At 41.3% G+C, this 25195-nt stretch overlaps 3 protein-coding genes across 3 annotated transcripts; all 3 read left to right on the top strand.

Moving 5' to 3' along the window:
- Positions 1-35: 35 nt before the first annotated feature.
- LOC131783462 (uncharacterized) lies at positions 36-24500 on the top strand. The gene is made up of 37 exons (XM_059100222.2): positions 36-618; positions 926-968; positions 1183-1242; positions 1718-1781; positions 2017-2127; positions 2723-2833; positions 3162-3190; positions 3880-4012; positions 4735-4760; positions 5456-5524; positions 6290-6371; positions 6680-6769; positions 6998-7124; positions 7716-7795; positions 7889-7947; positions 8094-8139; positions 8627-8717; positions 9214-9255; positions 9386-9459; positions 9693-9742; positions 16073-16169; positions 16734-16829; positions 17093-17203; positions 17533-17632; positions 18032-18152; positions 18653-18716; positions 19156-19245; positions 19754-19873; positions 20132-20170; positions 20718-20831; positions 21173-21234; positions 21645-21725; positions 22043-22120; positions 22215-22378; positions 22983-23012; positions 23365-23451; positions 23937-24500. The coding sequence occupies exons 1-37, from the start codon at positions 489-491 to the stop codon at positions 24113-24115; spliced, it is 3150 nt and encodes a 1049-aa protein (XP_058956205.2). The 5' UTR covers positions 36-488; the 3' UTR covers positions 24116-24500.
- Positions 10226-11589, top strand: LOC131786955 (myosin-6-like). The gene is made up of 2 exons (XM_066168237.1): positions 10226-11496; positions 11586-11589. The coding sequence occupies exons 1-2, from the start codon at positions 10226-10228 to the stop codon at positions 11587-11589; spliced, it is 1275 nt and encodes a 424-aa protein (XP_066024334.1).
- LOC136281568 (uncharacterized) lies at positions 11602-15553 on the top strand. The gene has a single exon (XM_066168236.1). It carries the CDS (start codon positions 11711-11713, stop codon positions 15266-15268), a length of 3558 nt encoding a protein of 1185 aa, XP_066024333.1. The 5' UTR covers positions 11602-11710; the 3' UTR covers positions 15269-15553.
- Positions 24501-25195: the final 695 nt, after the last annotated feature.

Below are 25195 nucleotides of genomic sequence, written 5' to 3'. Positions count from 1 at the left end.
CATTAAGTTATTTAATCAACATGGCGGCAGTTTGATTGCGTGAAGGGTAAACTATTGAGAATCCTACAAGATTTTCTCTTGCTTTCTCCTACGAACTGGTGGATGACTTTGTTGTGTAATTGAAAAGTGTTCTTTTGTGATTTTTGGAAGGAGAATTGTTCACAAGGAAGTGTTTTTCGGGGATCAGAGGAGTTTGTTTACGAGTTGCTATGCTGTGTGCATAAACTTAGAGAATTTGGATTATGTCGCTCGTGTTATGAGATCCTGTCATTGAGCCATTTTAAGAAAACAATTCTTAGTTGTAAAGGATTTTTGCTCAGGGTTAGGGTTTTTATTGACAGCGTGTTTCGATCTGTAGGCCTGAAAAAATATGAAATTTTGTAATGACTGAGATAATTTAGAAGAAACAGCAGTGAGTTCATTGGCAGGCAATAAACAACCCAGTTTGCTAGATCAAGAAGAAACGTACGCTATAACTTCCTGACGTCATGTCTCTACGGACCAGAATCAATGGCTTTACTGCATGGGTAAACCTCAGACTTAGTCCAACAGGACACTTCATGCACAATATATTGACAGATCTGCTGAAAGGGTACAACATGAAGGTTCTTCTAGAAAGTTAGTAACATTTTTTTTTTTTTTAATTTTTTAAGGGTCAAAGTTGGGATTTGGTCGTTTCTTTGCAAATTCCTACCCCTTCAAATTAAAAGTAATTTTTCTCCAAGACTAGTTTACGAAGGTTTCAAGAAAAATGTACTTTTGATCTGTCATGAAAGGATTTTTGATTTATAGAAAAAAAATAGATTTTACTAAATAACTATTGAAGGAAATGAGTGAGGGGGAGAATTAACATTCAGATCTTAGGAATTGAAGAAAGCAAAATCACAATTCCTTTCTTTTTTTAAAATTCTTTTACTCATGTAAGGTTTGACTGGACGGCCGTTGGAGAAACTGCAGAGTTTTGATGGGTAAGTGTTGCTTTGACAACATCAATAAAGGACAAGAATTGCAGTTCAAATTATCATTTACTTGTTACCTATGGTCGTTTGTTTACTGTGAAAGATATTGTTTGTTTGCTTTTATCTCTCATGTGGTTGGTCCCAACACAATAAAAATTCCTGAAAACATGATCATGTTTTCCTAAGGTATACAATAAACTGGAAAATTTTATTTTTCTTCCAGACTGACCCAGCAACAAAAGACAACAAGAGTGGAATGGATTGTGAAGGAATTGAAACATGCGTAAGTAAATAGCACATGCCTGGAACCAATTTAGAAGTAAAAGCCATCATGCGTAAGTAAATAACACATGCCTGGAACCAATTTAGAAGTAAAAGCCATTGATAACATGATTGATGTTCATGATAGGGACAGTGCTCTGTTTAAGTGTTGTTACTAATCTTCTAAAAATGTATCTAGTCACCTGTGCAGAGTCATGTATGAACAAAGTTCAGATCAATGTCAGTATCTGAGCAATTGTGTACCTACATACCCCTCCCTTAACCCAACCAGTCAACTGACAAAATTAAGGGTTAGGGGAGGGGTAGGTGTGCAGTTGCACAGATACTGACATTGATCCCAAGTTTCTCCCTGAAAATGCCTAAAGTTTTGACACCAAGAATAATTATATGCAACTTGACATCCAAGTGCTTGAAAATTATGCAGTTTTTTGGTAAATCATTTAATATTTTTTCTGATATTATGATTATGTCTTCAGGAACATTATCCCCAAGGACACATATGTGGATTCCAGAATGTTTGCCATGAGATGTGCAGATCAGGTTTGGAACCTTGATTATCAGGGAGCTGAAGTGATTTGTATGAAAAGTATATAAATGGTGCTAATGTCTGGAAGACTGGTGCCATTTCATGGAGTATCCAAGCATGGAATCTGAAGTTCTGGGGCTTGCTTCTCCATGGTGGCCTAGAATGTTTCTTTGTTCTAGACTCTTGATGAGACCAATGATATCTTTCCCTAACTTTTCATTTCTTGAATTTGTTCTTAAAAATCAACAGGTGTTTGATTTACTTTGGTGCCTGGTTTGTCATGACATCTGGTTCGTTTGGGAACGATCTGAATTCCTTCAACAAGCTGAAGGACAAATGCTGACATCAAAACCTTTCTCGGTGAGGAACATACAGTTATATATATATAATAAAAGAATTTATCTAGGGCATGATATTTCAACCACTGGTTTGCAGTTTCAGAAATTACCTCATAGAAGCATTAATATTAGAAATCCTATGATGATTTATACATGGAAGTAGTCTTGATCTATTTTGTCTGATCTTTGAGGTATCTATAATGTTTATTTGTTTGATATATTTTTTTATTGTGTTGTTTGATCTTCCAGGTGAGAATAGTTCTGAGGAGAACTTTTGTCAGTAGTAGTGACTGAGGCTTTTGAAATCTTAGAGGAGGCCATCATTAGAGTCAAGTGAAGACTTGTTTGTCAGTCGAGTGTTATAACCCAAAACTTTCACACTCAACTGAAAAACATCCCCTCGTTTGACCCTGATTGTGCTCAAAATGAAGTTGACAAACATCAGTTTAAGAAACTTCTACAAAACAAAGCAATCTCCAACTGTGTTGAACAAAACTAACCTGGGCCTCAAGATGTGTTTTAGCTTTGGTGTGAATGCAGTATTCACGACCAAATTGGTTAAGTCATTTACTGTGTTATTAAATATTTATTAAATATTTATTTGATATTTATTCAAGTGGACTCCTCCACCTCCGCCACCCAAAACCCCAACCCTCAAGACAGAAAAATCCATGCTGTCAGGATTTGGATCAAAATCGCTGATTCAGACACCAATAACCTCCCCTGAGGTAAGGAGGAAGCTGGATTGAAATATAAAAAAAAACCTTTTTACTATGCGACATGCAACTTTATATATATAACTTTATTACTATTGGATCGATGTCAGTATTTGAGAAACTGTTTACCTACCCCTCCCCTAACCTAACATTCATCCTAACTCATTATCAGTTGACTGTTAATGTGTTAGGGAAGGGGTAAGTACCCCATAATGCAGATAATGACTTTGAACTTTATTAACTGTAACAGCTATGTATTATTATTATTATTATTATTATTAAGAAACATGGCTGGAAATTATTGCTTTATCATAATCACCAGTTTCTCTTCTCAAAACAGGTGCCTTCTCCTAGTCCAACAAATACAGCGTAAGTTCTTTAGATGGAAAATTCTCCATTAATTGTTTAAAGCTTGATGTTATATCCATAGTGGCAAAAGAAAATATGAAAAGAGATGTCTGTTTTTGATAACCTTGTCTCTAGAAACATCCAACAACTTTTTTGTGGTGTCTTCGTTTCTTGGGCAAGACGCTTTTCCTCTCACCAAGTCCCTCTCCACTTAGGAGTATAAATGGGTGCCTGAAAACTGTCAACTGAAGTAAACCCTAGAAAATCCTGTAGGGGGAGGTGGGGGGGAGGGTTTCTCCTGTGATGGGTAAGCTTCCTATCCAGAAGGAATGGTTAAATTTGTGGTCGTGTTATGCCTCAGATAGGGGGTTAGCTCTTCTAGCTATGGACTAATTAGCTTGTAATCTTAACCTCCCTCTCTCTCTCTCTCTCTCTCCCCCCCCCCCCCTCCCCACTCTCCTCTTTGACTACTACAATAACTCTGGTGTACAAATTGAAAACGAGCCTCACTAGTTAGCTCTGATTACCCAAAAAATCCATCTGTATCAGTTTGTGTACACTAATCATGTGAGTAATTATGCAAAGCACAAATTGACTTATGAAAATACTGTATGTTGCCTTGCAATGATAATGAAATAAGCTTGAAATTAAGAGACACTTTACAAGAATGACAATGAATAGCCTTCTTGTGTGCCTACCCCATACAACAGGAGGTCAGATGACATGGTGAACAGACGTCACAAGTCAAGAAATTATCCATCACCAGAATACTGCATCTTGGATATGGTGAATGCCCACCTTAAAATGAACAGAGAGGGACGCAAACTCACAAGGGGTGTTTTGGTATGCACAAGTCCAAGAATACGTAGCTTTTACAAGTGGAATCTGGTTATGAATAAATTCTTTTTGTGCTTGCGCAACCTACATTTTTTTTAACAGGGCAGTTTGGTATTATCAATTGAGTTGTTAACATAAATTGGCCACTGTAAAGAGTTTAGAAGGTGATTTTTTGAGCATTAGCCCTTTGTTAGAGCAATTGGCTCTAATACTCAAAATGTCAGCTTTTTAACTCTTTACAGAGGCCAATTTATGCTATCAACTCAGTTGATAACACTAAATTACCTTGTTATACCTTCCCACTTACACAGCACCACAGTTTCTTCAGAAACTTATCCCCTTCCTTCATTCTTTTTCAGTTTATTGAACCCAAGGAACTCATAATGTGTCCTGATATTTAGGCAATTTGAGGGAGCCACAATCCTCTAGAGTAAAAAAATCAAAAAGAGGAAAATAGTGAAATTTATATTTTAAGTGTAAAGCATTATACCATTTGTTCTTTGATTTTAACATCAGCAAAACTAATGTGAGATACAGTCAGTGTTACCTACAATTGTGAAAGTTTTTAGCAAGAAGAAAAGATAAATTGTTAAGATGAAAGCAGTTGCTGTGTTGATATTTTATTATCTTAAGTGTAAATTGAAGTTATTGTTGACTTTTTTTTGCCAATTTTTATTTTGTTTCAGGGTCGTTCATATTTAGACTAACTTAGTATGTTGTCTCCACAGAGTTTGAGTGATCTTACAGACAGCAGGTATGAACTGTGGACTTAAAAAAATGGGTGATGGGCAAATAAAATAAAAAAGCAAACAAACACCTCTCAGCTGGACTGAGGATGTACATGTACAATCAGCTTGACAGGCAGATGAATGTATGTTGGAAAGACAGACCTTCAGATCAACTGACAGACATGCATACAGACTGACAGAGAGAGACAGGTAGACAGTTCATCCAATAGACAGAGAGACTAACAGACTGTCAGGCCAATAGATAGACAGACAGAGCCAGACCAACAGATAGCAAGGCCAAAAGATTATCAAGCCAAAAGAGAGAAAGAAAGACATATTTACAGACAGAGCCAGGCCAACAGACAGCAATGCCAACAGACAACCAGGCCGACAGACTGCCAGGCCAATAGACAGCTAGGCCAACTGACAACCAGGCCAACAAACAGACAATCTAACAGACAGACAAACCAACAGACAGACAGATAGATAGACATACAGCCAGGCAAATAGACAGACAAACCAACAGACAGATAGACAGATAGACAGCCAGGGAAATGGACAATCTAACAGACTTTTGGCTTAGTTTTCAATAGTTGGGATGGGGAGTGTTGAACTTGGTCTTAAATAGTGGTAAGTGTCATGAAAATGTTTTTATATCTATAATCGTATCAATAAATTTATTAATTTATCTTTAATATGAACTTTTGTTTTTATTCCTCAGGGTCCTCTGTGCTCTTGTGAACTCATTTGTTCCAGAGACTTTCACCACAGAAGTCCTATTAAATGACCGGTAATTTTTAATATATTTTGATTGGAATGAATCATTGAATGCGTAAAGTATTTACCTTGGATTTAGATGTAAAAAAAAATTGTCTATGCAATTTCCAACTGTGACCATCACAGCACCCAAAAAAACAAAAAAAAACAAAAAAAAAACCAGCTGGACTGCAACAGAAGGAGTTTTGTGCCCTCCTCGTTAGTTTCCTTTAGTAACCATCCTCTTCTTGTTGGGTCAGTGTGGCGTGTTCTTGGTTAAGACACTTTACTGTCACAGTACAGGGCCACTTTTCATCCAGGAGTAAACCGAGGAGAAAAAAAAAGATTACCGACGAACTGTCCGATGAACCAGACAACATTCAGGGGGGTTCTTTACTAAATTCTCCAAATTAATATCATAGGAATTGTATGGTAGACAGTAAGGAGCATTCCGAAACCGAGATAGAGCAAATTTCGATCAGATGTCGACAGGAATTCTGAATTGCTTTGGGTTTGCTTCACTTTGATCTTTGATTGGCCCAGAAAACTCGCGCCACTCTCTATACCAATCAGATTCCAAGAATAACCAATCGCGACTTGATCACCCGCGTTTTCCCGCGCTCTAGTCAGTTTGCTCGTTTTTACTTGAGATCTCATTGCGATATTTCCTTTTTTCTGATTGGCTGTTTGTTTTTTTTTTGTAGTTTGGTTTGTCGAAACTCAACCATAAAGCGTTGTAAACGTCAGTGGTAGGGGTTTCTGTGCAGACATGACGTTCTCTAACCAGGTTTTTTTTCAGGTGGACAATAAACCTCGCATTGAGGACAGCAAATCAGATGTTTAAATCTTCAAATCCCTTTGACTCTCAAGACTTAGTTGAGGTAAACTAAGCTCGGAATTTTGTCAGTAATCTGATTTAAGCAATATGCATGGATGTAACAGTTTTCCTCACCGACAGTTTGACAAGGGCGAAAGTTTCGGAAAACTGCTTTTCTCGGAACAGATGCTGTCGGCCGTAGAAGTATCTGAGTATATTTTTATGCTTAATGGAGGTTTTTATAATAAATTCACTTCTCCTTCAGAAATTGATAATATTGTGGTAGATAATATTGAAACGCTTTTTGCGGGTTTTCATACGGAATCAGTTGTGTACCTGTAGCTCAGTGAATGATTTGTTTCCTTCATTCAGGGTGACATAATGTCTGTATGCTGTTATTTTGGATTTTTCTTCATGAGTGGATACAGATATCGACAATCCAGAGCAGTGCTCAAGAGACTGGTGAGTTATCTTAATCTTTAGCGCATCTATTGATGCTTAGAAAGATTTTTTTGAAAGCGCGGGTGGTGAGTAGCCGAGTACGCGAGTGGCCGAGTGGCTGAGTGGCCGAGTGGCTGAGTGGCCGAGTGGCCGAGTGGCCGAGTGGCTGAATGGCCGAGTGGACTACTTTTTGGCTCTTTTTTGCGAGACACATCTAATCTGTTTCGGTGCTCTGATCTTGTACTGCAGGATGAATTGAATGTCTTGAAAATTGGGATCAAAGACGAAATGGAACAGTTTCCATCCCTCATTACCAATGTAAAGGATCTAAAGAGAAAAAAAGAATTGGAGAATCTTATATCTGTGTACGATGAAGGTGAGGCTCGCTTTCTTGTTATGAGAAATCCTTCGGACCTTTTCTCGCATTTCAGCTCAGTCCATGACAATGGAATTTTTAGATTGTCGAAAGTAATCTGGGATTGCATTTTACTTTGCTCTCTGATTGGTCCAGAATACTCACGCCACTCTCTGAACCAATCACATGCAAAACTAAAACCAGCCGCGACTTGGTCGCCCGCGTTTTCCCGCGCTTTAGGCAGTTTAGTTGTTTTTACTTTGAATTCTGATTGGCTTTCATAGGAAATTTCCTTTCTTCTGATTGGCTGCGTGATTACTTTGGTTTTGCGACACTCAGTCGAGAAACGTTCTAAATCAAAGTCACAATGATTGTTTTTGTTACCTCTCTAAGAGGAGAAACATCAAGCATAACTCCGCTTGCATACTCGCTTAGTCTTGCATCTGTCGCATGTTATCACAGCGCAAAACGCCATCAAGGAGAGAGTTTGTTATTTGACGATACCGAAGAGCGGTTGTGAAAGAGGCCAATGCTTATTCAAATTGACTCACTTTCCAAATTTTAATCCCGACTCATAAGTTTAGCGGTAACATGCGATCGTCTATTTTTCAGAAATCCAGTTTTTAGAGCAAAATTATGACATTGCTAAATGTAATGTTTGGATGAGACAAGTAACGGAGATACAAAATAAGGTTGGTATATTCAGATTAGAATGTAATATGTGTTATCTCCAAATTCCAAGATTACTGCGTCTTAAATTAACTCTTGTTTTGTTTTCGATACAGTGTCGAACAATTGTGGCAGAAAAAATTGTGCAAAGGTTTGATGTTGTCAAGGTTCCAAGGTAAGTTTCATGCATATAACAGATGATCACAATAGACATTGAAATGTTGCGTCATAAACGGCATGCCTTACAGTGTAGGGGTCATCTTCAATTCTGTAGTCGTGCATATAGTTCAAATTTGTTTTTTTCTTTATTTTAAAAATTAGGAACACAACCATCAATGATTTGGCAGTGGATATGATTATTAATCTGGTGAGTCAGATTTAAACTTGATGATTATAGCAACCTTTGGCAGTGACGACTAGAACGTGGGCGACTTTCGTCCGTTTGGGTCCTGGGACGCGACCGTCGCCCATTGCGAAAGTGATTCAATAGTAAAAATAATGTTTTTGTGGTCAGTCCGTCTCGGCAAATGTTGTCGCATGCAATCCGCGTCAATCTTTTCCATCCCTAATCATCCATGTTCTTGTCTGGTTTATTTTTACCCGCTTGTTGTTTGTGTACCCTAGTGATTGAGTATTTCTTGGCTGGTTATCTGTTCAGAAGTTATTCTTTTTGGAAGATGTAAAAGTGACGTGTTACACTACTTCCGCCGGTTCAACTAACGGAAACCCGTAGATTTACAAAGGTTGAGAATGGGGAGGGCGGGGGGATTGAGTAAGGTATCTAACAGTTTTATGTATGGAAAAGGGTCTTCGCTTAATGTACGAAGTGTCATTTTTTTCTTTCCTTATTTTAGAGTCTGACGTGTGGAACAGGGTTTTACAGCAGTAAGGTTCACGAGACAGTGTGGAAAGGTCGCAAGCTTGTGATCAGAGACAAAGAAACTGGTGAGTTCGTTCAAGAGGGGCTGTAATTCACTCAACAGTCAATTCCAGTTTATGACAGCCAATTAGAACGAAAGAAAATATCGCAACTAGCCAATCGGAGTTAAAACAAGCAAATTGCGTAAAGCGCGGGAAAAAGCCAGTGACCAAAACGCAGTTGGTTTTAAGTTTGAGTGTGATTGGTTAAGAAAGTGGCGCGAGTCTTCTGGAAATCAGAGAAAATATCGAAAAACAAATCAGTCCTGGATTACTCTTGAAATGGTTTTCAGTCCGAGAAAAACAGAGTTTGTTGTGTTGTCTGCTCGTCCGCGTAATAGTAGTCCTGAGAAGGACTGGTATCCATAAGAGTAACAGAAGTTTCTTAAATTTGAGCGGACGTTATCTGTAGGGTCAAATGAAGAATTTTTTCATTTCTCGTTCACTTTACAACCATAAAGCTACTAATTTCAGTCTCCTACCCTTCTCTACTATATTCATATCATAATTTTTTTTATTGCAGGTGAATTTTTCGATGATTTTTCCGGGAATGTAGACCATAAAGGTGAGGCGGCTTGGTGGTTTTTGTAGGAGCGTTTTTGAAAAAGCTTTTTCCATCAAACATGCATTGTGTGAAGTACATCTAGCTCTTGTTTGTCATAAGTAATCGATGGATTGACTTTTCCCATATTTAGAAACTGTGCGTCAAGTACTTGGCTTAGAGGAAGATCAAGTGGCGGAAATTAGTGGCGATCATGAAAAATATGAGGTTAGAATTCTCAACAGTGTGCGGGAAATGGGAGGATCAATAACTTAAAACACGTTTTTAGCAGAGAAATTAGGCATTATAGAAGTTTGGCATTTCTGAATCATCTTTAGTGGGATATCGGTCGTTTGTCTATGCTTGGAATATCTCACGGTTTTTTGTAGTGATTGTAGTTGTTCTGAGTTGTTTATCAGTCTATAATCTATCTTTCACGATGTTTCTTTTTTAAACTGCAGATATACTTTGAAAGTTCGTCAAGAAATAAAACACTGAAAGCTGGATCCTGGTAAGTCAAATATAAGCCATTGTTTTACTTCCTCTCTCGCACAGTGACGCGGTTTCAACAAATCGATGAATATGAAGGAATCGAAATAAACCCCAAAATTTTTACCTCATTTCGTCCCATTTTAGCAACACCAAAGTTTGGCACTCTTGTAAACCGCTCAATTAAAGTGTTGCTAGAGTTTCATGTATCTGCTAGGTAATATGCGCGAGTAAACATGCTTATTAAGCCGTTGAAAGCCGCTGTGAGAGATTATTCAGCGTTAATTGATTTCCGGTTGATTTTTTGCGATAAGTGACAGATGATTGAACAATAGGATCATATTATATATTTAAAATGAGAGAGACCAGAGCGTGGGACAGAGAACGGTGAGAGAGAGCGGGAGATTAAGTTGATTTTATAAAATAAAACGTGAAGTTTCGGAACATAGCAGATTCTTTAGTCTCATTTCCGACACAGTGGCACCTCCGACGGGACGCGCGAAGCATGGAGGAACTAACCAAAGAAGCAGAGGCTAAATTGCAGATGTTGCTGTATACTAATGGAAAAACACGTGGCATTGTGGAAAAGGGAAACCTAGGAGCGGTCGCGCGACATCGCGACAACCTACGAGCATTAGTAAAAGAAGTAGACGCGCTTAAACTAAAGGTTGAACAGACCATGTTCAAGGCCGGGAAAAGTGCAGAAGACGTTGGAAGTTGGAGCAGTAGCATTGAAGAACCGATCGCCGAAGCTGACGAAGAAGTTTCGCGACTAGAAAAATGGCTCGTGGAGACGAATGGAGAGATCGAACATCGAAAGCACAAGGACGAAGAGGAAAGGAAAGCCCGTGCTCGTGAAGAGGAGCTTAAATTCGAAAGAGAGCAAATGGAGATGAAGCTAGAATTCGAACGCCAACTGGAAGAGACCAAGGCAAAACAGCAACCTGTTGAGAAGGCCAATCAGATTGAACAAAGGACAACAAAGCTACCGAAACTACAGATCACAAAGTTTAATGGGACGTATGAAGCATGGCTGCCGTTCTGGAACAAATTTCAAGCTGAAATTGATAAAGCAAACCTTGCATCTGTGACTAAGTTTGCATACCTAAAAGAGCTGGTAGATCCAAAGGTTCGAGCGGAGATAGACGGACTGCCTTTCACAACAGAGGGCTACGAAAGGGCAAAGAATATCCTCATCGGCGAATATGGGAAAACGAGCGAGATCGTGAATGCGTACGTCCAGAACATCGCGAATTTGCCTGTCATTACAGGAACACAACCTGCGCCTATCCACGAATTTTACAAGAAGCTCGTGTACAATGTGCAATCTTTGGAGACACTGGGCAAATTGAAAGACGTCACTGGAAATGTAAGGAGTGTGCTCGACAAACTAAAGGGTGTAAAAGCAGATCTAGTGAGAGGACAAATGGACTGGCAGGACTGGGACTTCTCACAGTTGATAAAAGCTTTGAAAAGTTGGAAGGAAATCAACCCCATTGGGAGCGGCGCGGATAATGCGGGGAAGCAAGGTGCTAAATTCCGCGATCGCGAGAAAACATTTCACGCAAACGAAACTACGCCAACACAAAGAGGGTGCGTCTACTGTGACGCAACTGACCACAGAGCTGTGAATTGCGACAAGTTTGTGACAGTTGGAGACCGCAGGAAACAATTAGGACTGAAACAGCTTTGTTTTAACTGCACAGGAAGTCGGCACCGTGCTTCTGAGTGCAAATGCCGTTCTGGCTGCCAGATCTGCAGTCGAAGACATCATACGTCGATCTGTGACAAACATACATCGCGAGACCAGCTGATGACCACAACGAGCGCAGAAAGGAAAGGAGTGGTGTATCCTATGGTAACAGTTGAAGTGAACGGTGTTAAATGCCGAGCATTGTTGGATACAGGAGCCGGAAGTTCCTACGCTTCATCAACGCTTCTGAACTGTTTACATTTGCGCCCTATCCGTCAACAATTCAAGCGCATTGAAATGATGTTTGGTACTTCAAACAAAGCGATAGACATCTATGGCCTACAAATTCGAAGCGTTGATGGTAAATTCACCTTGGAAGCCGAAGTAAACAAAGTCGACCGCAAAGAGTTGTTGACATTGGAAAACCCACAATGCGCAGAAATCGTGGCTCAGTTTTCTCATTTGAAGGGCGTAACCACAAATGATAACGACGAGAAAGCGATGTTGCCTGTTCATCTGATCCTTGGAACAAACGAGTACGCTAAGATCAAAACAGGGGCAAGACCAAGAGTTGGGCGCTCGGGAGAACCAGTAGCAGAATACACGAAGTTCGGCTGGACGATCTTGTCACCTGGAACAGAGTTGGATCTCAGCAACATGTTGTTAACGCAGACCTCCGCAATTGATTACGAAGAATTGTGCAAGTTAGACGTCTTGGGGTTGAAGGACAATCCAAGTGGAGACCAGGAAACCGTTTACGAAGAATTCAAAGAGCAACTAACTAGGAGTTCAGAAGGCTGGTACGAGACGAACTTGCCCTGGAAAGGAAATCACCCCCTCCCCCTACCGAACAATCACACTGGAAGTTTAAAACGTCTCAAAAATCTCGTGCGGAAGTTAGAGATACAAGGCGAGCTGGAGAGGTACAACGACATTATCCAGACTCAACTGAGCCAAGGGATCGTAGAACACGCTGACGAGGTGGTCAAGGACGGAAAAGAGTTCTACATTCCTCATAAAGCGGTCGTGCGCGAGAATGCAGAATCTACAAAGATACGCATTGTTTATGATGCTTCTGCAAGAGCTAATGCAAGTGTCCCCTCACTCAACGAGTGCCTCGAAATCGGCCCTCCACTACAGAACCAGCTTTGGAACGTGCTGGTACGAAATAGGTTCTATCCCGTGGCAATAGCTGGCGACTTAAAACAAGCATTTTTGCAAATTCGCGTCCGAAGAGAAGACCGAGATGCCTTACGCTTTCATTGGATAAAGGATCTGGCAAGCAAACAAGTAGAAACCTTGCGATTCACTCGAGTACTCTTTGGTTTGGCACCGTCTCCATTCCTCTTGGCCGCAGTTATCAAAGAACATCTACAGCGATACAAAATGGTGAACCCGGAATTAGTAGAGGAGATAGAGCGCAGTATGTACGTGGATGATTTAATCAGTGGTGGGGAGACAACAGAACAAGCGTTAGAAATCAAGATGACAGCCACGACCATCTTTGGTGAGGCGACTTTCAAGCTGCACAAGTGGCATTCCAACGATCGGGAACTAGAAGTTGAAACTGCGACTGTAGATGAAGAAAGTCAGAGTTACGCCAAACAACAACTGGGAACCAGAAAGGGCGAATCAAAACTGCTAGGAGTCCCCTGGGACAAAGAAAAGGACGAAATTCAAGTCAGCTTCCCGATTTCAACCGCTGAGCCGACAAAAAGAGGTATTCTTGGAAAAGTCGCAAAAATCTACGATCCACTCGGTCTGGCTTCACCCGTGACCCTCTCTGGAAAAATGCTCTACAGAGATGCCTGCGACACGAAGATCGCGTGGGATAGGCCCTTACCAAGTGACTTACAAGCCAAATGGAAGAAATGGGAGCAAGGACTTCCAGAGCACGTGAACGCGCCAAGAAATGTCGTCAAGCATTTAGGGAAGATATTATCAATCGACTTACACACATTCGGGGACGCAAGCGGGAAAGGAGTTGCAGCCGCGGTTTATGCAGTGGTGGAGCAACCATCAGGCACGAATCGAGGCCTCGTGACGGCAAAGTCGCGGCTCGCGAAGAAGGGACTCACGATTCCCCGATTAGAACTAGTGGCTGGACATATGGCTGCGAACCTAGTACACAATGTGAAAGAAGTCCTGAAGGGTTTTCCCGTAAGAAGTGTCTATGGTTGGCTGGATAGCACAGTCGCACTGCATTGGATCCGTGGTAATGGCGAATACAAACAGTTCGTGGGAAATCGAGTGAGGAAGATCCAGGAAAAAGAAATAAACTGGAGGCATGTACCAACAGAGGAGAATCCTGCGGACGTGGGGAGTCGGGGAGGAGATGTTAGTAGATTGACAGCTCTTTGGTGGCAGGGACCAAGCTGGTTAGCAAAACCGCAGGACTGGCCGCCAGACCTTGTAACGACATCTACTCAAGAATCAAAAGCGGAAGAAGTGAAACAAACTCGCGAGTTGTTTGCTCTAGCAGTAGAGAAAACAGAGAACAACGACGCCTTCGATGCGCTGCTGGAGAAGTACGAGCTGTGGCGTGTGTTGCGAGTGGGTGCTTGGATCTGGAGATTCCTCCACAACATAAGAACCGTCCGTAAACAGAGAATCGTTGGTCCCCTTACCACTGAAGAAATACAGAAACAGACAACGTTCTGGATCAAGCGATCTCAACAACAAGCAAAGTCGAGCCAGAAATTTGAAGAAGACCGTTTACAGTTGAATGTGCAAGGAAACCAAGAGGGAATATTAGAGTGTAGCTGCAAGCGTTTTCAGGCCATGGCACTGGCAACGCCGCCTCCCGGACTCCTACCCACTGACCGCACAGAGGGGAGCACCCCATTTGAGGTTATCGGAGTCGATTTTGCAGGGCCCGTCAAGTACCGTATCAGAGCCAAAACAGAAGGAAAGGCCTATCTCGCATTGTACGCGTGCAGTCTTACCCGAGGATTATTCCTGGAAGTACTACCAAGCCTGGAAACCAGTGAATTCCTAAGAAGTCTAAAACGGCTCATCGCGCGCCGTGGGCGTCCGAAGAAGATATATTCCGACAATGGCAAAACCTTTGTTGGCGCCGAGAAGTGGCTCAAACAAGTTATGCGTGACGAGAAGACACAAGATTACTTAGCACATGAGAACATCAAGTGGCAATTCAACCTCAGCCGCGCCGCTTGGTGGGGAGGACAGTTCGAGCGCCTCATCGCACTGGTAAAAACAGCTTTAAACAAGACTATCGGATGCGGAATGTTGACCTGGACAGAGCTGTGTGAAGTGGTACTGGACGTGGAGATTGCTTTGAATAATCGCCCTTTATGTTACGTCGAAGACGACATACAGTTACCCGTGCTTACCCCTAACTCACTGCTATTTCTTCGATCAAACCAGCTACCAGAACTGGAACCACACCATCTAAGAGAATTTGATCTGCGTAGAAGAGCTAAATATTTGCGAAGGTGCAAGCAGGCTTTGTGGACCAGGTGGACTACCGAATATTTACGAGGGTTGAGAGAACGACACCGGATGAAACACAAGGATCAAACCACGCCCTTGGCCAAAGGAGAGGTAGTCATCATCAAGGACGAGGAACGAAATCGCAATAAATGGAAAATTGGAATCGTGGAAGATCTGATTTCGGGACGAGACGGAATCGTTCGAGCTGCCAAACTTCGAGCGGGGAAAGGAACACTTGAACGGGCGGTACAACACCTTTACCCACTGGAGCTGTCCTGCGATCGGGAGAATGTACAGGCTCCTCTACAGCTCAACCCCTTAGCCCCGACATTCAGGCCCAGGAGGGATGCAGCGGTAGCCGCTCGTTGTCGCATTCAAGACGCGAACATTGATGCTGATTAGAGATATTTAGGAACACTGAACTGATATACTGGACTAACTTTCTGTCTCGTTCATTGAATTTCAAATTTTATCGAGCGCGCCATTCTAGTGTTTTTCTCCGTTGAGAAAAACAGGGGAGTGTGTGAGAGATTATTCAGCGTTAATTGATTTCCGGTTGATTTTTTGCGATAAGTGACAGATGATTGAACAATAGGATCATATTATATATTTAAAATGAGAGAGACCAGAGCGTGGGACAGAGAACGGTGAGAGAGAGCGGGAGATTAAGTTGATTTTATAAAATAAAACGTGAAGTTTCGGAACATAGCAGATTCTTTAGTCTCATTTCCGACACAGCGAAAAAAATAGAGCAAGAAATAGCAAGGGCCAGCGGAAAAACACAAGTGTAAAGCGTAGAGAAACACGCTACCAGTCACATGTTCGGAAACTCACGCAGCGAGTACTAAGCGTGAGATGGAAACAACCAATGGTAATGCCCGTAAAACATGCTACCAATGAAAAGTGTGGGAAAATAGGTAACTTTTTATAAGGGCGGGAAGGCACTCAACAAGTAATGTACGCGGGAAAACACTTGGCCAGTTATAAGGATTGGAAAGCGTACAACAAGAGACTGGCACGGGAAAACTGGTAACTATTGATAAATGTAGAAAAACACCAGAAGCACAAAGCGCTAAGCACTCGTCTCGCTAGTTGGTTTTCAATGCAGTTTAACTTGAAAATAACAAGAAGAAAAGAATACAGTACTTGAATACTCAAACATGAAAATCGAATGAACAAAGTGTATTTATGTACTATTTTCTACAGGTTTCTGTACCAAATATTTCCAGGCACCACGTTACAGTGTCAGCGATTGTTGTTCAAGGCAGCCAAGACGGGTGAATTGGACACAGTCCAGAAACTGGTATGAAAACTTTTATAATCTAAGGCATGTTTTTTGTTTTGCGTAATCCGAGCTCTTTTGATGATGAAACTAATTCCTTGTTGACTGGTGCATAAGTATTTGGCATGTTTAATTCCTGCGTGACGCTCAATTGATGGCTGAGAATGGCAATTGGTCCAAATTTTTAGCAGTCCGCTGAAAAACAGCGCGTTTTGTTAGACAGCGGACTTGTAAAAAAGGCTTTCAACCATTTTTCGAGTTGAAAGGGTAACCCACCAACCAACCAACCGATCGAACTTTCAAACTTAAACCGTAGGCTACTGTTTTTAGTGGCTGTCTAGTCGACTGTTTACTGGACTGACTGAATGACTGGCCGTACGACTGATCGGTGGCCTGATTGCCTGCTTAATTAACAGAGTGATTGACTGACTGGCAAACGACCTCTTTCATTGACACACTAGCTGGCGAGCCAACTGATTAGTAACTGACTAACTCATTACTTGACTAACTTACGGAATTATTGTTTTATTTACTCAAAGGCTTACTGAATCACAATTGATTTGCTAGATCGATTTGCTTTGACAGGTGGCCTTCTTTAATGCAGACAAGGACTTCATCAAGTCCAAAGAGCATGGGTCTGGAAATACAGCTCTGCACATGGCCTGCAGGCACGGACATTTTGTAAGTATCGATCACGTTTACTTTTGCAAAACTTTTCCCCTCTCCTTTGTATGGCTGCCGCTAAATTTCTTGAACTCTCAAATTCTTTTGCGGAGCCAGTGACAGTCACAAACCAAGCTCGATGAGTGAATTTAGACCAGAAGTACTTTAAATCACAAAATGAAACAAACAATACAGCGGTAGAGGACCGATTTATATTTAGCTGTTACGTTGCTGTAGGTTTATTTGCCCTTTCTGTTTTCTTTGAAATAATTGGTTCGCAGGACATTGTGTTATATTTGTTGGAAAACGGAGCTGACATTGATATGTTTAACAATCACCACAACACGCCTTTTTTCCTCGCCACGGAGAGCTTACAGAAAGAGATATGCCAGGTAAGGAACAGTGATTTCACTTGGTTGTCCATCTCCTATGACCGCTTCAAAGAGAGAGATCGCGAAGCCTTATGGTATTCGCACTGGACTCCGGATTGGGAGGTCTGGGTTGAGCTTTGGCCGGGTGATTGTGCTGCTTTCATGAGAGAGATGCTTTGGTCTCGCATCCGTATCATTTGATCAACTGACTGACTGAGTGAATGAATGACTGACGGATGGACTGACTGATTGACTGGCTGAACGACTGACCGGCTGAAGGACTTACTGACTGACTAACTACCTTATGGTATGACTAAGCGATAATTTTGTAAAAATTTTTTGATGGACAGCTTCTTATCGAATGGGGTGCCGACGTGATGAAGCGAAACAAAAGCAGCAAAACAGCGTTTGACTTGATGCGTCATTATGAACTCAAGAAATTCTTGGAAGGTAAAATATTACATCTTACACCAGCTCCTAACGTTTTTAACGCGATGCAAGCTTACCAGGTAGTCTATTCCGGTCGTTCAGAAGGTTACTTGACACTGCAATACAACGCCTCTTAATGAAATATATAGAACACGGTATGTGGAATGGATTGTATTCTGTTACTACTATTAACCCTGAACAGCTTAACATCAGTATACTTACATAAGTTTACATACTCTCTATACATTTAAGGTACCAAGGTGTTGACAAGAGAATTTCTCAAACAACGACGAGTTTTTTTTGTTGGTGATCATTTCCTTTATTCTCGTGACCTCAATGTTTTTTTTTAAATTCAAGGGAGAATAATTAGATACTAGTTACTCGAAGAGGTTAATACTGCTCGTCATGTTTTGTTTCCAGCCAAGTATAAAGAATGGCAAGAGCTTGTCCCTAAGTTGATATCAGGAGACATCAAGAAACTAACTGCTGTGATAGACGCTCATCACAGAAGAGAAAAAACTATGGCCAGTCTCAGAAGCAGGTGATACTGAGATTCGATATCCTGTTGGTAGTATTTTGTTCTGGTTTTATCTAGAGCCGCTCTAGTCACCAGTGATTATATCAAAGAACAGCCACGTTAACGCAAAGCTAGTGACTTCGGTCGTAAAAAATAAAAAATCAGATTAGAACTTGAATATACATATCAGCAGTAATATGCAATTTTCCTCATGGTGGGATAGGGGGGATGGGGGGGGGAGGGGCGGTACCAACATGTTACAGGCAAGACACCCCTCCCCCCCTCCCTCCTTTTTCCTTCTTTTCTCCTGCAACGTTTAGTCTCATTAACTGTGAAGAGGGGGAAAACAAAGCGTTTTAGCTCCGGGACTCCTAGAGGACGGGATTACCCAATAAGAGGCGCAACAATGAGAGCATGCAAATATAATACAAGCTCGAAAAAGCTGCCAACAAGAGATGAGACTCAGTGAGAAAGAATGCACGGTTCTTTTGTTATTCATCATGATTTCTTGTTAATCCCGCAAGGTGTGTCAGTGGTAGCACTTTACTCCACACAGCGTCCTTCTTTGGAGCAATCCCAGTTATCAAGGTACTCTCTGTGACAGAATGGTCGTTTCCTAACTCAAATGCTTTCTCAGTTATGCTTATCGGCATTATCGACAAAAAAAAACATGTTTCGCTATTTCTTTACCGAGCTAAAAAAAATTGACCATCTTCCTTACTCTTTTTACAAACATGACGCTATCGACATTGCTAATCCTAGCAGTATGTAGGACGCGCGTCATGTATGAACTTCGTAATGAGCCCTGCTCACCGTAGAGTCTCTTTAGCACAGTGGTAGAGCATCGGAGCGCGAAATCCGAAGATCTGAGGTTCAGTTCCTCATGGGAAGGTAGAATTTTTGTTTTCTTTGTTCCATGCTCGTGACAAGACGAAGAAACATCTTTTTTCTTTACCGAGCTCAAAAAAGTTAACATCCTTCTTATTCTATTTCTAATTATTATTTTTATCATGTTTGTCATTTTCAGACCTTGCTCTCAGAAGGAGTGGATGTCAATACTTTGGACTACAAAGGAGCTACGCCCCTGCACAGAGCCAAAGATGCGGCCACCGTGGAGGTATGTGCCATTAACACAAGCTGGTCTTCACTAACGTCAAAGTCGGTGTCTTTATCTGAAGCGTAGAACGTTATGGTACAGTGAAAATAAAGCGGAAGGAGAAGGAGTTGTAGGCCATCGAATGGCCTGGAAAAGAGAGTTGTGATTGGTAGTTGTCTTGTGCTTGTGACTCCGACATACTAGACGATTGAGTTATAGCGAAGTTCGCAGCGCGCGTAGCGTAGCCCCATACTTATAATAAACGGAATCGGAATCTTCTTACGACTACGATTGTCGATGTTCACTGTGCCATTAGCGCCCCTACAACTCCGAATACATCTTGGACTCCTAATTGGATTCCAACTGATTTTGTCACTTGTTGAAACCAGCCTTTGATCTGCATTTGAATTTTAATGATCCTTTTCTAAATCCTTCTGCAAATGTTGATTTAAGAAACAGGTCGGTGTAGCCACATGCTTATTTGTTTGTTTGTTTGTTTGATTGGTTATATCCTTTCTTGATTTTGCAGCTTCTCCTCGAGGCAGGATCAAACATTGACTGTGAAGATCATGATGGCAACACTCCACTGCATGTCAAATGTTACGGAGAAAGCGGAGAGCCCACTGACTTAGAATGCATTGAAAAAATGGTACGAAAAGTGTGCATGTAAGGAATCCTTCAAACATTAGTCTGGGCGGGAGAGATTTTCAATCGACAATGATGCAGGGTTGAATCCGATAGCGACAGGCGTTCCAGTAAACGCCCGCGACCCTTTGTTTGGTCTCAGGAACGTTAAACGTGGCTGCTTCTTGTTTTTCAGCAATAACGCGCATGGTTTTCATCTCGACGTTTTGCTTAGAGTTTGTTGTTATGTTTATTAATTTTTTTAAACCTTTGTTTTGTTTAGCTGATGAAAGAAGCTCCTCTTAATACCAGAAATAATCGAGTGAGTAAGAAAATGATTTTGCTTGTTATTATGTTGTTTTTTTAATTTTCTTTTTTGTCGTGATGAACCTTGGATCCCGTTTCAGTTCCCCCGTCTGTTTCTCCCGTTGCCGTTCTCGTTCCCGTTCTTTCCGTCTTCGTTCCCCCTGTCCCGGTTCCTTCGCCGCTCCCTTTCCCCTCGTCTTTGCTCCCCTCGTCCCTGCCCCCCCCGTCCCCGTCCCACCGTTTCTGTTTCCCGCGTCCTCGTCCCCGTCCCCGTCCCCCCTGTTCTTGTCCCCGTCCCCCATTCCCTTTAAAAAGCAACAATCCTGAGTAGAACAGAAATCGCAATTTTCTTTTGAGTTCCCTTAAATTTGACGATGTTTTTGTCAGGCTTTTAGGAATTACATAGCAATGCTTACAGATCATCGTGACTTGACCTAATTACGTCATGTTCCTAGGCAACCTCTCGTGAGATCTACCAGCCTGCGCAGCACGGGTTTGGGGTAGGGGGAGCACAGCTATATATATACAGAGGAGAGCAGTTGACATTTTATTTAATTTATCAGGATTTGATGCCTATTCACTGCTGCGCTATGCAAGGTCGGATAGACGCCATTCAGGCTTTGCTCTTCTTCGACACTGAAGGAATCATAAGGCAAAACTTGGAGATGGAAGGCGAGGTATTTAGGCTTTAAATTGTACAAATATTACATCACCCAGTGACAGATAGATCAGGTAAGACGTGACCGTTTGCAAACGGGTCAGTAATCATGAAGAGTTCATCTTCCACGTTTCAGATAGTGATAAACCTTACGACTTCATAGGCTTTTTTTCTGAGTGCATTGTGTTGCCGTCTGAGTAAATTTGGGTTAATGAAAAGATTCTGTTTTTTAGCTTTGCCGAATCGTTGAGTTTATTCAGCTTTTATAAACTGAGTTACCGGACTCCGAAATTTTGTGATACGAATTTATTTTTTTAACTTCTTCAAATACTAAACAATCTTGTTTCTTTTTCACTTTAGAAAACCCCACCCAGTCTTCTTCATTTGTCTGTGGCTAACGACTTTCTAGATTGTGCGAAATGGTGAGCTGCCATAGATGATTTCTTTCAGCTAAGACACTTTTATTGATGTTAGTTTTTTGTTCTGGAACTTGACCGTCCAAATAACAAAGTGCGCAGTACATTTTGCACGCGAGAGCTTACACGTTTCCCACCTTTTGCACTTGTTACAAATTTTCCCGCGCTTGTCACGATTTGCTCGTCTCCTTTTACCTGTTACACTCTTCCACGTGCTCTTCACAAGGTGCACGTTTTCGCGCTCTTTTCACTTGCTCCACACTTTCGCGCGTTTTTGACAGTTTCACGTTTTCCTGCGTTAGAAATGCTTTCACCGATGGTATGAACTTTACTGTGTTTTAAGGCCAGGCCCAAAAAGACAGTTTCGGTATCTTGTCCTGCATTGCTCATAGAACACTCTCGTGTCTTTATTTTAGGCTAGCAGAAAACAAGTTTGAATTCAAGGAGAAAGAAACAGATTTACTTGTGCATAAGATTCTGCTTGAAGAAGTTCCTTGGTAAGACTTTATTGATACAGCATCCAATGTAAAATATTTAATCTTGGCCTACAAACGAGTTTTTTCAAGACCAGTCGATGGATTTGTATACTTTCGCAACTGTTGTCTGATCTTGTCACATAAAATCCTCTCTTCCATCGTTGGAGTGTCTGACTTAAACCTCGGAGATGGCTGCGATTGAAATCTCCTCCTTCTAAGTTTAAGTACTGGGTGAAAATTGGTTGAAAATAGTTAGCAAAAATTTTTAATGGCTGTATGGCGCCTGTGTGGGTCGATTACGTTAATTTTTACTCATTTTTAAATTTTATTTCATGAAGCGGTGATCGTGTGGCAACCGTCAAATTTCTCCTCGAAAATGGTGCTTCCGTCAATCCTACGTACCCGGGAGGAAATACGTAAGGCTTTAATAATATGATTGTTGTGAATAGTCTATGTTAATCTTACTATTAAATGGATTAGATTAGAATTATGTGCATTATTGTCTTACAGAGCTCTTCACCTGACCGCAGGCTTGTCGAACGCATCAGATCTGTTAGAGTTGTTATTGTCATTTGATGCCGATGTTGATGCCATGAACGATGACCTGTGTAGTCCGCTGTTTTACGCCGCACAGGCTAATAATCTGTATGCGGCAAGTCTTCTGTTAAATCAAGGTAAGAACTTTTGGTAACGAACGGACGAACAGATAGACGGTTCATTGAACGAACGAACGAAGTGACGAACGAATGGATGAGCAGATAGACGAACGAATGGATGAGCGGATAGACGAACGAACGAACGAGTCGACGAACGAATGAATGAGCGGATGGACGAACGAACTAACGAACAACGAACCGACGAACTAACGGACGGATAAGCGAAAACACGAGCGAACGGATGGACGGACGGACGTAAGAACGAACGCGTAGACGAACGAATGGATTTGCGGATAGACGAACGAACGAACGGACGGACAGACGGACGCACATAGGAACGAAAAATTGATAGATGAGCGTTAGGAAGGACCGAAGGATAGCTAAAAAGAACTATGAAACAACGAGTAAACTGACAGAAGAACGAGCGAACAGACAAGAAACTAATGGTAAAACGAATAGAAGAACAAACTGACGGAGGAATGGACTGACGTATGTAAGGACGGAAGAACGTAAGAACAAACGGATTGATGAGGTCACGCATTTTAGTCGTGTTAATAGCCTTCTCTTCAATACTCTAGCTCTAGTACTCTAGATCGATTGTGCTTTGGTCATTTTTTCACAGGAGCCAATGTGAGGACAAGAAACTTGCAAGGTAAGGCATAGCTGTAATAACACCAACCTGCATAGGCTGCGATTTTAACGAGCACTCTTTTCGTTTCCTTCCTTTTTTTAATTTTATCTTTTTTTTGTTACTATATCTGCCATCACTGTTGTTACTATATCTGCCAAAACACGATTCATTGTATACATTTGTGGACATTCTTCCTTATCGTTGCCATTATAATTTCGACGGTCGTTCTGGATATCGTTGTCGTTATCCTCAGTAGCGTTACTGTTACCATTGCCTTGATCGTCACTGGTGCTGTTCCAGAGTTGCTAACTGCGATTTTAATAACTTCAATATCTATCCGTGTTGAACATTTAAATTTTCGGTTTCCTTGCAGGTCTGTCTGCCTTTGATTTTATCTCTGACTTCGAAGAGTGGATTGAATGCGGTTATTTCAGCGAGGAAATAAAGGCGAGATTAAAAGGTTTGTCAGCAAGAATACACTAGTATCTCCTCAGAAGTCAAAATCCTATTATTCTCAGTCTATATCTGGCCGGGGGTAAATCGTATGATAATTTTCTTAGATGAAAAACTGTGAAATTAATTAGACATTTCGTCGCGAAGTGAATCAATTTGCTCTTGTGTAAATGACATCTTTTTTTTTTGGTTCGTTTATCATATAACGCTTGTCTAGCCTTGTTTGTTTTTATCCTCTTTGTGTAATTGATTCTTTCCTTCTTTCGTTTTTATCTCTTACACTGGCGTTGAGATGTAATTACGAATATTATTATAGAGGAACATGATCGCTTTAACAAGGTCATGATGAAATAGTGATAGGTCTTTCTTACCGAAAAAGTTTTAAGTAACCCGCTATTTTGGTAGCCATGTACAGCTTTTTCGGCCCTATTTGGCTCATCTGCCTGGCATGTCTGTCAAGATGGCCCATGAGAATCCTTTCTTACTCTTCAGCCTACAGCCTCAAGCATGCGCGGGATCTGGTTCGAGCTATAACCAAGAAAGTTAAGAACCAACCAAGACTTTCCACGTCACAGCAGCTAGTGGGTCGATCCCAGCCTGCCTTGTCGGCAATCGGTGGTGGTCATGTGCCTCTGATGCTTCCGCCAATCAGAAAAGGAGCGACGAGTTGAAGCGCGCGATTATTAGCTGTGATCACGTGGAACAGGCTGCTGTCCTCGCTTCTTGAATCTTAGAAACGCAAGAAAAGTCTAAAACACTGATCTGAATATCGTACGCGCTTCTATTTGTAAATTGTAAAAAGTTTTAAAATGAGTGTAGTTAGTTCACCTAGTGAGCTTCCTAATCGGATATTGCATTGGTTTTACTCTACCTCGCTCTGTGATTGGTGCAACCCTTGCGACACTTTCTTAACCAATCAGAATCAATACTCAAACCAATCACGACGTGGTCAGTCATCCAAGTTTTCGTGCGCTTCAGACAATTTACTTATTTATACTGGAAGCTCACATTGGTTCTTTGTTTTTTGGGAACCACTAAACAATCTTTTCTCGTGAAGAGATAGTTTTTTAATGCTTTGATAATATTTATAATTAAAAAAAGCCGGCCGCTTAACCCGGTGTGTCCTTTAATTTTTTTGTAATTCCCCACTTCCTCCAAGGAAGGAAGCTTACAACGTAATAGCATAACGGCCCAAGGTCGGAAACATAACGACATAAACAAAAGATCAGCAATCCCTCCTTTTCGGCGAAGTCCGTCGCGCGAATCGAGAAAAAGGTGGAAAAAAGATCTCCATGAGTAAGGCGCCTCACTTGTGGAGCTACCGTCGCGCATCGACGTCACTCAAAATAACTCCTCGTAGCACGCTAGTATCAATATTTTTTAATTTTTCACCGATTTTTTTTAATCGGAGCTAGTTATTGATTATGAGCCACCTCGGATAGAAGTCCCCCTTTAGCTTTCCTTGTTTTGAGAGACAAGAATTCTCCTGTGAATTCGACACAAAAATTTTATTAAGAGGATCGCAAAGTCAGACTTCAGGCGAAGTCCAAACTTCCATTTTGGTATGTTCCAGTTTTGCTCGTGTTAGTTTTTTGATGAAATTTCTGTTCCGAATATATTGAAATCGGTTAGAGTTAATATGAATTTTTGAAGCTGAGTTAATAATCGGTAAATGCAAAACGTAATTCGATCAGTACTGCTAGAGCTCGTTCGAAAGCTTTTTTTCTACTACGGTTCTAGGCCCCCTTGGA

This window comes from Pocillopora verrucosa, chromosome 6 (assembly GCF_036669915.1).
Source record: "Pocillopora verrucosa isolate sample1 chromosome 6, ASM3666991v2, whole genome shotgun sequence".
NCBI lineage: Eukaryota > Metazoa > Cnidaria > Anthozoa > Scleractinia > Pocilloporidae > Pocillopora > Pocillopora verrucosa.
The sequence above is the reverse complement of the archived record's forward strand: the minus strand, read 5'-3'. Positions and strand labels throughout refer to the sequence as shown.

Excerpts from the sequence above, each read along its gene's own strand:
- LOC131786955 (XM_066168237.1), top strand. The coding sequence starts at position 10,226 with ATGGAGGAACTAACCAAAGAAGCAGAGGCTAAATTGCAGATGTTGCTG.
- LOC136281568 (XM_066168236.1), top strand. The coding sequence starts at position 11,711 with ATGATGTTTGGTACTTCAAACAAAGCGATAGACATCTATGGCCTACAA.
- LOC131783462 (XM_059100222.2), top strand. The coding sequence starts at position 489 with ATGTCTCTACGGACCAGAATCAATGGCTTTACTGCATGGGTAAACCTC. Across the intron at positions 2,128-2,722 it reads TGACATCAAAACCTTTCTCG|TGGACTCCTCCACCTCCGCC; the intron begins GTGAGGAACATA and ends TATTTATTCAAG. Across the intron at positions 4,013-4,734 it reads AACTCACAAGGGGTGTTTTG|AGTTTGAGTGATCTTACAGA; the intron begins GTATGCACAAGT and ends TTGTCTCCACAG.